This window comes from Dunckerocampus dactyliophorus, chromosome 9 (genome assembly GCF_027744805.1).
Source record: "Dunckerocampus dactyliophorus isolate RoL2022-P2 chromosome 9, RoL_Ddac_1.1, whole genome shotgun sequence".
Classification (NCBI taxonomy): domain Eukaryota; kingdom Metazoa; phylum Chordata; class Actinopteri; order Syngnathiformes; family Syngnathidae; genus Dunckerocampus; species Dunckerocampus dactyliophorus.
Window position 1 is genome coordinate 21,467,114 of NC_072827.1, and position 11,903 is coordinate 21,479,016.

The window sequence follows — 11,903 nt, forward strand, 5'->3', positions numbered from 1 at the left end:
TCTCTGAGCGAGTCAGACTGTCACTCACACACACACACACACACACACACACACACACACACACACACACACACGGCAACAGTGGCGGTGCCAGAAATGTTTCATTGGGGTGTCCAATAAGTTTATTGCATGACATGCGTCCATGGAGCTGGAAAGAAGTGTCTCAAAGATTGTTAGCAAACAACTGAGGTTACGGTGCTAATGTTATGCCAATGCTGATCAGTGAAGCAGTCAAGGAGGTAAGAAACATGACATCCTTGTTTTATTATAATCTACCAGTCACATGTGATTTTGTGTCGTGAAGAAGAGGGTTCACCCAATTTACTACTTAACTTTACAGTTTGTTAGCTTTTGCATTCATCTGCACTGCTCATTCCAGCCAATACTGTAGTATGTTTTTTAACCTCAGGTCATTCTTAAAAACAACATGAAATGACAAAATATGAGCAGCGCCAGGTTTGATTAATCACAATATTAAACATCTTTCCATTTTGTACACACTTAAAGGGGACCAGAAAGTCAATACTTGACTGTGCAAAAGGATAATTTGAGTAATGAATTGTGACTCTGGCACAGCTGTAAGCACTTCCTTTCAGAAGTGTAAGTGGGTAGGATTTTGTTTGACTCATTTGATCAATTCCCTCAGTGATTAGGCATCGATAGCCCCTCTTAGCTGGCATTAAATAAGTGGAAGCAAGCTCTGAAGTATGAGCACATGTGAGGATGGAGAGAGGAAGTGGTGGTGGTGGATGTGGGAGGGGCTGTGGGGTTTGGGGGGTAGGTGGGTTGTGGTACAACAGGATATTTTGTCAACATGGTCACTGGTAGCAAATCAGTAGAGGCTGATTTGTGCAGGTGGCCCCCAGCTCGCATGCATGAAACTGGAACTGCCTGGTCAGGTCTGAAGTGCGCTGCCATGTGTGGTGGAGTCTGATGTACAGAAGATACCACACAACTTTGAGGTAACTTTCAATATCAATCTATGTCTATAATACTGTACTGTGGCTTAATAATGTACGTAGCATGTACGACCACGACTCGTTAGCCTGACAAAGCACTACATTTTACGGTTTATGACTGTTGAAAATGTACCGTTATGGCAATTTTACACCAGTTTTACCATTAATGATAAATGGCAATGCTTGTGATCATGAATGCACATTTTGTTAGAGAACACCAAGGGGATCACTCACAGTTACAGTTTAGATGTTAATTCTAACTTCAACAATGCTTGCCAACCAGCCACAGACACACAGAGGGACCCCACTTCCTCATGTGCTGGGCCGCCTTCGCTCAACACCTACATTTTTGCGCGCCAACAGGCTGTTATTGTCCCTTCCTTCGACCACAAAAAATGTAACCAAAATGACAAAAAGTACACTCCGAATGACGTAAACATGAACTAAGCCGAGCATATAAATACGTGCTTAAACAATTATGAGCTGCTTTAATTGTGTAGAGTTTTCGGAGAATTTGTGAATGTAAACCAATGTTTGATTTGTTATAAGAAACATGTATAGTCAAGTCATTAATTATTTTTGAAAATATGGCAAATGTGCTTTGTCCACATAGATATCGTTATTAAAACAACTGACAATTTTGACCATTAAACAGACTGCAAACTAGTTGAGACTGACTAAACAGCTACTGTATGTTGGTTAGTGCACCCCTTTTTTACCCCAACTGTTTCAAGATGCCATTAAAGATCAACCGAGAGAATTCTTAACGATTAAGTTGATTTGTATACCAGTCCTTTGTTTAAACGCATGCAGCACTGTGCAGAACATTTTGTGTCATTTTAGCTTTGAGAATGTCAACAATACTAAAATGTATTGGGGGGTTTCCTGAGACCGTGTGCCACCACCACTGTACTGTAGAAATCAGTGTTATTTTCTATTTGATTTTTGTTTACCATTTACAGTATAGGTTGTTAAAACAGTAAACTAATACTAGCCTATCACATTTGCACAGGACTGTATTTTTTTCAACTTGACTTAAATGAGCGTAGTGCAAGTGTTATGTCACAAACAACAAGCTTTTCAGGAACCAGTGACGCTCGCATTTTAATTTGGGTGGCAAGTACCAATAACTTCCTCCTTGCAAGGTGCGTCATAAGAAATCATGTGTTGCCTCTCGTGGTTTTACAAGGCAAAGGGTACAAACCATCTGACTTGTTTTGACATGACCTTTTAACCGAAACCAGCTTATTCTCTTTCAAGAATCACAACATTGAGATGGGATCTACAGCGTCACCCATGATGTATGAAGTTATGTCCTTCGACAACCTCTCCACCTGCGACACCCTGTACGTGCACAGGAGCTACGCCCGAGTCCTCATGCCCATCGTCTATGGAGTGGTTTTCTTGATAGGCCTGCTGGGCAACGCCCTGGCCTTGCACGTCATCCGTCCCAACCTGAAGAAGATGAACTCCACCACCTTGTACTCGCTCAATCTGGTGATTTCTGACATCCTCTTCACGCTGTCGCTTCCCGTGAGGATCACCTACTACGCGCTGGGCTTCCACTGGCCCTTGAGCGAGGCAGTGTGCAAGATTTCGGGCCTCATCTTTTACATCAACACTTACGCTGGCGTCAACTTCATGACCTGCCTGAGTGTCGACCGTTTCATCGCTGTCGTCCTGCCGCTGCGCTTCGCCCGGCTGCGTAATGTCAGCAACGTGCGCTACATTTGTGGCGGTGTGTGGCTTCTGGTGCTAGCGCAGACCCTTCCTCTCCTTGGCATGCCTATGACCAACAACGAACCAGACGGCTTCATCACTTGCATGGAATACCCCAATTTCGAGAAGGTGGACCACATCGCCACCATTCTCATTGGCGCCGTCTTCTTGGGTTATGTCATCCCGATGACCACCATCCTGGTGTGCTACTCCATTCTGTGCTCCAAACTCCACTCCACGGCTAAGACCAACCACCTGACAGACAAGTCAGGGCGTAGCCGCAAGGCCATTGGTGTCATCTGCTGTGTGTCCCTTGTCTTTGTGGTCTGCTACAGTCCCTATCACATCAACATTCTGCAGTACATGGTCCGCAAGATAGTGTCCAACCCGGACTGCGCCGACCTCACCGCCTTCCAGGTGTCGCTGCACGTCACGGTGATTCTCATGAACCTCAATGCCTGCCTGGACCCATTCGTCTACTTCTTCGCATGCAAGGGCTACAAGAGGAAGCTCCTGAAGCTGCTCAAGATGGAGGTCAGCATGTCAGTCTCCAGCATCATCAGAACGTCACCCGAAGGCTCCTCCAAGGACGTTATTGACGGCAACAAGATCCAACTCAGCGGTTCCGCTTCTGGCTCGGCCAGTGAGAGGCTGATGCAGAGAAGATCGCAGCAGTACGTGTAAATGAGAGGACTGAACATTAAAAAGCTGGAAGGATCCCATCAAAGACTTTCCGTGGGATGACGGGCCATCGTGTACAGCATGTGGGTCAAAGTGTTGTGTCAGAAGGTTTGCAAAGACTGGGAACTTCCTCATGACCGTTCCAGTGAAACAATCAATGGAGTTGGATGAAGACTGTCATCAAGCTATAAACTCCTTTGTCCTCCTTAAGTTACGTCATATTTTGAATGTTTATCTTCAACTTGCAGAAGTCACTAGTAACAAATCAATGTTCGTATGTACAGGATATTTGCAGGCTGTCGAGCACATGCCGAAACAAAAAGGGGCGCTATTTTTTAGAAGCATGTCCAAAAATGGCTCCATAAACGACAATGGTGAATGGTAAATATGAATATCGCATATGAATGTAACAGTTATTGATCAATGAATGTTATAAATGAATATACTAAACTTCTGCTTCCATGCCAGAGTCATATAAAGCAAATTAAATGCTGACATCGCGGATGTCAGTTTCGTAGCCAAATTTTATTGGGCCAAAGCATTACAAAAAAAAACAAAAAAAAAACTCAAGGCGCACCACCAAGCAAGAATGTTGAGAATGAATGGCAACAGACGCATGCGTTCCTGCCATCTAGTGGGAGAGCATTTCATTGTTCAGCCTGTCACTACACGTCGCTGGCATTTGTAGATGAACAAAAATACATTATCGGTAGTAAATAAATACAGGTGGTCCTCAGATTATGAGTTCTGTTCCTACGACTGTGATGGAAGTTCAGTTTTAGTGTAAGTTGTAACTTATACCTAAATACCGTCCCGAGATGGGGTTTTCCTTGCCTGCGTTGAAAAGTTGAACTTTTTCAACTTTCTGGGATGACATGCACGAGCACAAAATTTAACACGCACAAATTTCTGTTGTTGCTTGGCTGGACGGTAACTTGCGATAATCGCCCTGTCGTGAAGCTTCCATTGAAAATGAATGGACTAGAGGCGACGTCGCCTCCCGTGTGGGGCGCCCATAATTGGGAGGAGAAAGTCTCAAAAATGAGACCACTATGCTGCTTAGTTATCACTGTCCATTTCATAGGAGCAGATCTTTTAGCATGTTCAAAGATACCATCTTTATCCTTGATGATGGCCGCAGTGTTATAATGGCTTGGACACTATAACACTGCCATGCAGCCAATGTTGACTTCTCTACTACTCCACTGATCACCTGTAATCATTTTTGGTGCACCTGATGACCTCTGACAGCTCAAACTACCATAGCACAGTGCTTGGAATCACTGTTGTATTTCTATAGACAGCCTCAGTGACTTCAAAACATCCATCCAGCCATTTTCTATGCTGCTTCTCCACACTAGGCTCTCGGGGGTATGCTGGAGCTTATCAAAGCTGACTTATGGGCGAGAGGCGGGGTACACCCTGGACTGGTTGCCAGCCAATCGCAGGACTTCAAAACAATTACACCCAATCAACAGAAGTAGGGAAAAAAAAGTAAAAATCCAGCGAAATTGATCCTCATCTGTATATTTAATATTTTCAGCCATCTTTTAATTGTTGTATTTTTTGCCTTGCATTTGTTTTCTGAAAGTGAAGGTGGTTAATAATGTAATTTCACTGTGCGTTGATAGTCGCAGCGAAAACGGAAAATATCTTCATGTATGTTTTTTTAAAATGTAAACTGAGAATAAAAGTCTGTCAGCCAACTATGATACAAACTATGATATGAAAATACTGTTGGATGTCCAAGGTCACTTTTTAAATGATCTGCTCCATCTATCACCAAATATGTTTAAGGGAGCTCAGGTCAAAATTTAGTTTGGTCCGTAAATGTTTCTTGTAAGCACCGTGCAATTTTAAAAGCAGTTTTCCGAAAACTACCAGGGATGAATGTCCAATACCATATTCAGCACCCTGCTGTTTTATTAACAGTAGTATAATTTTTATATATAGCTGAGGTTACAAGACACATTAGCACATTTCTAAGTGATCTCGTAAGAACATTTTTAAAAAATAATTTCCTCTAGTATTTTTTAATGTTAGAGCAAGAGCAGTATTGATTTTGAACAATAATCAACATTTTCCTGTTTCTTAAAACTTTTGCTAATGTGTATACCAACACATAAAATGACAAAAAAGACCTAATTTTGAACAATGTCCAAGAGATGTCTACGGTCAGATTTTTGTGTCATGATTGAACGCTTATTGCTGTCGTCAAACGAAGAACCCAACCTTATTTCCATTGGTGTCTGATGTAGAATAGCCAAGCTACTGTATTCTTTTGCTTAGCTGTTTTCTGTCCAACCAGTTACACATTATAACCACTTTTATGCAGAGTTTTTGGTGTGGTTTTTTTTAGCTACTGCAAGTGTCCGCAAAAGTGGCAAAAGAAGGCAAGTGAGTCACATGACAGTGCTGTTGCATTGACCAACCAGTTACATCATCCCAGGGTGAAAATGTGGTTCCCCTGTGAAATGAATGATATGATACAAACACGTGCATAAGTTCTATGACCCATTAAAGTCTGTGGCTATTTAAGTTTACATGAAAGGAGTCATTCATACGCAATAAACATGCACACAAACGGCGGGAAGTCACAGCTGGGCCCTCCAGGGTACGATTTTAGGGGCTGTGTGCCTCGGTCAAGGTCATATAAGCCATGACGACTGCTGAGGGATATCCTAGTGTTTTCCTTTCTATTCTTTCAACACCAGCAGCCCTCCTTCGGGACCATGGCTGTCTGCTTCTGACCATTAAACTGGCAGACAGACAGCGTGTGTAAAACAATGCAGTTTGACCAACTTCACTTTTACTTGTTGAGCTCACAAAAGGTCCAGACGTCTTCATGCACTGTTGTAATGAATGTGAAATATCAATGAAATATAAATACTTCATTCCAAAAGTCTAATAAATGCCAAATGAAATGAATATAACATCCATGCACTGCAGGGGTGCCCACACTTTTTCACCGTGTGAGCCTCTTTCAAAATGACCAAGTCCCAAAGCTCTACATGGAAAATATACAGTATATCCATCCATGGTCGCGGATGTATATTTACTTTATATTATATTTAGTATATTCATAAATATGAGTATCTATGTACATTGTACATGTATACTGTATCAGGAGTGCACAAACTTTTCAGCAAGTTACAAGTCAAAACCTTACTGTAAAACATACAGTATATACCTGCATATACAACCCCTGGCAAAAATTATGGAATCACCAGTCTCGGAGGATGTTCATTCAGTTGTTTAAATTTGTAGAAAAAAAGCTGATCACAGACATGACACAAAACTAAAGTCATTTCAAATGGCAACTTTCTGGCTTTAAGAAACACTAAAAGAAATCAAGAAAAAAAGATGTGGTAGTCAGTAACAGTTACTTTTTTAGACCAATCAGAGGGAAAAAATTATGGAATCACTCAATTCTGAGGAAAAAATTATGGAATCACCCTATAAATTTCCATTCCCAAAACTAATATCTGCATCAGATTAGATCTGCTGGTTAGTCTGCAGTTAAACAGGAGTGATCACACCTTGGAGAGCTGTTGCACCAAGTAGACTGACATGAATCATGGCTCCAACACAAGAGATGTCAATTGAAACAAAGGAGAGGATTATCAAACTTCTTAAAGAAGGTAAATCATCACGCAATGTTGCAAAAGTTGTTGGTTGTTCACAGTCAGCTGTGTCTAAAATCTGGACCAAGTACAAACAACATGGGAAGGTTGTTAAAGGCAAGCATACTGGTAGATCAAGGAAGACATCAAAGCGTCAAGACAGAAAACTTAAAGCAATATGTCCTGAAAACAGAAAATGCACAGCAAAACAAATGAGGAACAAATGGGAGGAAACTGGAGTCAACGTCTGTGACCGAACTGTAAGAAACCACCGAAAGGAAATGGGATTTACATACAGGAAAGCTAAACGAAAGCCATCATTAACACCTAAACAGAAAAAAACAAGGTTACAATGGGCTAAGGAAAAGCAATCGTGGACTGTGGATGACTGGATGAAAGTCATATTCAGTGATGAATCGCGAATCTGCATTGGGCAAGGTGATGATGCTGGAACTTTTGTTTGGTGCCGTTCCAATGAGATTTATGAAGACGACTGCCTGAAGAAAACATGCACATTTCCACAGTCATTGATGATATGGGGCTGCATGTCAGGTAAAGGCACTGGGGAGATGGCTGTGATTACATCTTCAATAAATGCACAAGTTTACGTTGACATTTTGGACACTTTTCTTATCCCATCAATTGAAAGGGCGTTTGGGGATGATGAAATCATTTTTCAGGATGATAATGCATCTTGCCATAGAGCAAAAACTGTGAAAACATTCCTTGAAGAAAGACACATAAGGTCAATGTCATGGCCTGCAAATAGTCTGGATCTCAATCCAATTGAAAATCTGTGGTGGAAGTTGAAGAAAATGGTCCAACCTGCAAAGCTGATCTGGCAAAAGCAATCAGAGAAAGTTGGAGCCAGATTGATGAAGAGTACTGTTTGTCACTCATTAAGTCATGCCTCTGAGACTGCGAGCTGTTATAAAAGCCAGAGGTGGTGCAACAAAGTACTAGTGGTGTGTTTGAAGTATTCTTTTGTTGTTGTTTTTTTCATGATTCCATAATTTTTTCCTCAGAATTGAGTGATTCCATAATTTTTTCCCTCTGATTGGTCTAAAAAAGTAACTGTTACTGACTACCACATCTTTTTTTCTTGATTTCTTTTAGTGTTTCTTAAAGCCAGAAAGTTGCCATTTGAAATGACTTTAGTTTTGTGTCATGTCTGTGATCTGCTTTTTTTCTACAAGTTTAAACAACTGAATGAACATCCTCCGAGACTGGTGATTCCATAATTTTTGCCAGGGGTTGTATACAATCTAACCAATAAACTTTGAGACTGTTATACTAAATACTAACGATTAGTATTTCACATTCCGTTTCAGAGTTTGCAGGTCATCAAAATAGTTGATACCATTCAATAATTTACAATTCAATTCAGTATAATAAATATAATTACCATCATTCCTCAACAGTTCTGTATATAACCTAAGTAGTATGTCTGTCAAAATAGCTACGTAGTCCTTATTTATTATTATTATTATTATTTGTATTCTCTTGTTTTGCTCAACAGTGCACAAGCTCTCTGCTGTAATTTCTTAAACTGCTATTTCTTATTGATATTTGATTTCTTTTAATACCTTCCTTCTCTACACAGGAAGTGAACACAACTGAATTGCCAAAATGTGAGCAAGTGAAATATTGTAAATGTCAATATGTAAAATCATCACTATTATAAAAACAAATGATCACTAATAGACATGAAGAAAGGGTAGCATTAAAAAGCTCTGCTTCTTCCTACTCCTATTCAGCTATGTCGAATTGTGCAAATGTAACCAGTGAGTGATGTTGTTTGAAACTAACCACACAATACCATTAAGGTGTAAAATATAAATATATACTGCATTTTTATGATCTTATAATATTATGTACGGTATACCAATACTATTGTTTAAGTGTTCAGAGCAACTTATTTTAACTATATTATTATTATGAATATATATTTTAAGAAGAGGTTACTGTAATTAAAAATTAACTGAAAGTTAATATCATTTATTTATTGATTTTTTTTAACTTTCATGAATCCAGTATCAATATATTGAAATACATTTAATTATTTTTAATATGTTTATCTATGTTTAATTAAATTTGATCAATTATGATTATTTATTAGTATTATTGCATTTATTTAATTATAGTTTCCATTTTTTTCAATTTTATATGTTTATATGTTTATGTATTTTAATGCAAACAAATAACATCGTCTTAGTAATTACTGCTCAACACAAATGCAGTAAAAGTCATGCATTTTATGAATTGAAAAGCTAACATATTTTACTTTTATTATGTTATGTCAAAAAAATGTCACATTAATTTAGGTTGGTTGCCTTGCAGCGACTTCAGTCATCCTCTAGAGGGCGGCATACACCAGGATAAAGAGGAGTTTTCACGGTGGAAGTATAAAGTGTGACAATTGACATAAAATACTGTATTTATGCACGTGTATTTTATGAGATAAAGTGGAAGAGTGACACGGTGGAAACACAAAGGGCGCCCTTGACAAACCTGTAAAGCACATTTACACACATACTGTATAAAGTGTGGTTTATAAGTGTAACAATAAATGGTTACAGGTATTTATGGTGTGGAAGACTTACTAATGCAACAACTATCAAAGGTATACCAAAAAAACACCACAGCAGACAGGCTGTTGTCATAACAACATATTGCAGTGAACACAAAGTACCATCTGCTCGTCGGGTTTTTCAGACTCATTGAGGGGACAAGCCAATAGATAATTAGGAATATAAATGAACCCGCTTCCAGATAAATAACAACTGTGCTAGACATTTAAATGAAGCTGTGGTATCAAAACAAGTTGTGTGCGACACATCTGTGTAGCAGGAAATGGATACTGTGCTACCTTGAAACGCTGAATGCCTTTGTGCTTGTACGATTCGCAATTTGACTACATTTTTCGGGAAGTATGATTTCAAAGTTGCTAAAAACTCAATCTTGCCACTTAAACAGTTTGACAGACTTTGTCACCAAGTTGTCACAACCTCACCAGCCATGACCTACACATATCAGACCACTTGGCCAACACATTCGACCTAAACATTCCACCTATTGTCCCAAAAAAACAAATGTGAAATAACCATCCAATCCATCAACCCTCCTGTTTTGTCTTCACTTCTCATTACCAAACTTGCTGTCTCCCCTGCCCCACTGTCTGATGACCCCTCTGAACTGGTTAACTATTACAACAACACCCTCTCCTCCGGTCTTGATGAACTGGCCCCTTAAAAAAACAAAATGGCCTCCTTCACCCACACTGCCCCCTGGTACACCCCTGAGCTCCACAACATGAAATCCCGTAAGCGCCAGCTTGAGAGACTGTAGAAGAAATCTGGTCTAACTGTTCATCTCCAAGCCTACACAGACTTCTCTAAAGTTTAGAGCATCTTGTAGTAGTGTTTTGGCCGGGTAGTGTTTAAAACAGGGGTCACCAACGTGGTGCCCGCGGGCACCAGGTAGCCCCCACGACCACATGAGGTGCCTGCAAGCCTGCTTTTCATTCAGGTTTTCAGTTAATAATGAAAGAACAGTAGAAAGAAATGCATTCTGAAATACAAAATGTGAGTTGTGGACACCAGCATTTTGTTAATGTTCTGGTAAAACAAGCACATTTGCTTTGTTTGGGTTTAAAATAAGCTCTGAAAATAAATGTTACAAAAATGAGTAGCTCTTGGCCATTTTCATTTTGTAAAAGTAGCTCTCACAAGGAAAAACGTTGGTGACCGCTGGTTTAGAGTCTAAACACTGCCCGGCCAAAACACTACTCCATGAAATGTGGTTCCAAACAATCCCATCTCACACTTCTAAAGCCCAATGAGAACTCCTCCTCATCTTTCACCATCACCAAATGTAACCATTTCCAATCTTTCTTCCAGTCCAAAATTGACAAAATGTACAATTCCCTCGATCTCCCCTCTGCTTACTGTTGCCTCCTGACCCGCCGCTCGCTGGCTCCATTCAGCAGCGCTCTCATTTTGTGCAACTCACTGATCTTCTAACTGGCATTAAGACTCCCACTTACTCCCTGGATCCAATTCCTTCCTCACTCATCAAACCCCGCCTCCCCATAATCTCTCCTCTGATCACAAGAATCATAAACTCCTCACTTACCACCGGTTCCGTTCCACAGCCTCTCAAGCTGGCAGCAATCACCCCCACACTCAAAAAACCTAGTCTTGATTCAACAACCTCCCCTTCCTGTCTAAAATGATTGAACACGTCATAGCTGCTCAACTCCAACTCATCTTAACTCCAACAGCCTGTTTGAACCGTTCCAACCTTCTGTCCCAAACATAGCACTGAAACAGCTCTTCTTAAAATCACCAATGATGTTCTTCTCTCCTCCGACTCCGGCCATCTCACCATCCTCATCCTCCTGGACCTCACCGCAGCCTTTGACACCATCAGCCCTTCTATCCTCCTGTCTCGCCTCAAGACCAAGCCTCAGTATCAGTGACTCTGCTCCATCCTGGCTTCAATCATTCCTCACAAATCAGTTTGTGCGTATGAACCAGTGCTCCTCCTCCACAGCCCCTTGATCCAAGTTCCCCCAGATTTGCTTTGCTTTGTTTTGTTTCTAGCTCTGTTTGTTGGATTTTAATCTGCCTTTCTTTAATGTGCGTCTTTGCGTACCTTGAAAAGCGCTATACAAATAAAATGTATTATTATTAGAAACGAAAAAACAGAATTTGGGAAAATGTCATATATTCTAAATCGCACCACAAAATGATCTATAAACGTGTCAAATGATTAGTCCTGCCCTAAAAGGACTTTGCAAGCCCATTTTTTCCAATTGTATCTTTTATTAGATGGACTTTTATTGGATTAGGGACCTGACTCACAGAGGTTTGTTACAAAAGACGAACAATATTGTTGGTAATGCTGTGGAAGAAAAAAA

General features: G+C 40.3%; 1 protein-coding gene across 1 annotated transcript; it reads left to right on the forward strand.

Moving 5' to 3' along the window:
• The first annotated feature begins 197 nt into the window (after positions 1–197).
• gpr183a (G protein-coupled receptor 183a) lies at positions 198–6,210 on the forward strand. The gene is made up of 3 exons (XM_054787775.1): positions 198–239; positions 856–962; positions 2,220–6,210. Exon 3 carries the CDS (start codon positions 2,235–2,237, stop codon positions 3,360–3,362), a length of 1,128 nt encoding a protein of 375 aa, XP_054643750.1. The 5' UTR covers positions 198–239; positions 856–962; positions 2,220–2,234; the 3' UTR covers positions 3,363–6,210.
• The last annotated feature ends 5,693 nt before the right edge of the window (positions 6,211–11,903 follow it).

What these genes read in the sequence shown, in the direction of transcription:
- gpr183a (XM_054787775.1), top strand. Translation starts at nt 2,235, where the DNA reads ATGGGATCTACAGCGTCACCCATGATGTATGAAGTTATGTCCTTCGAC.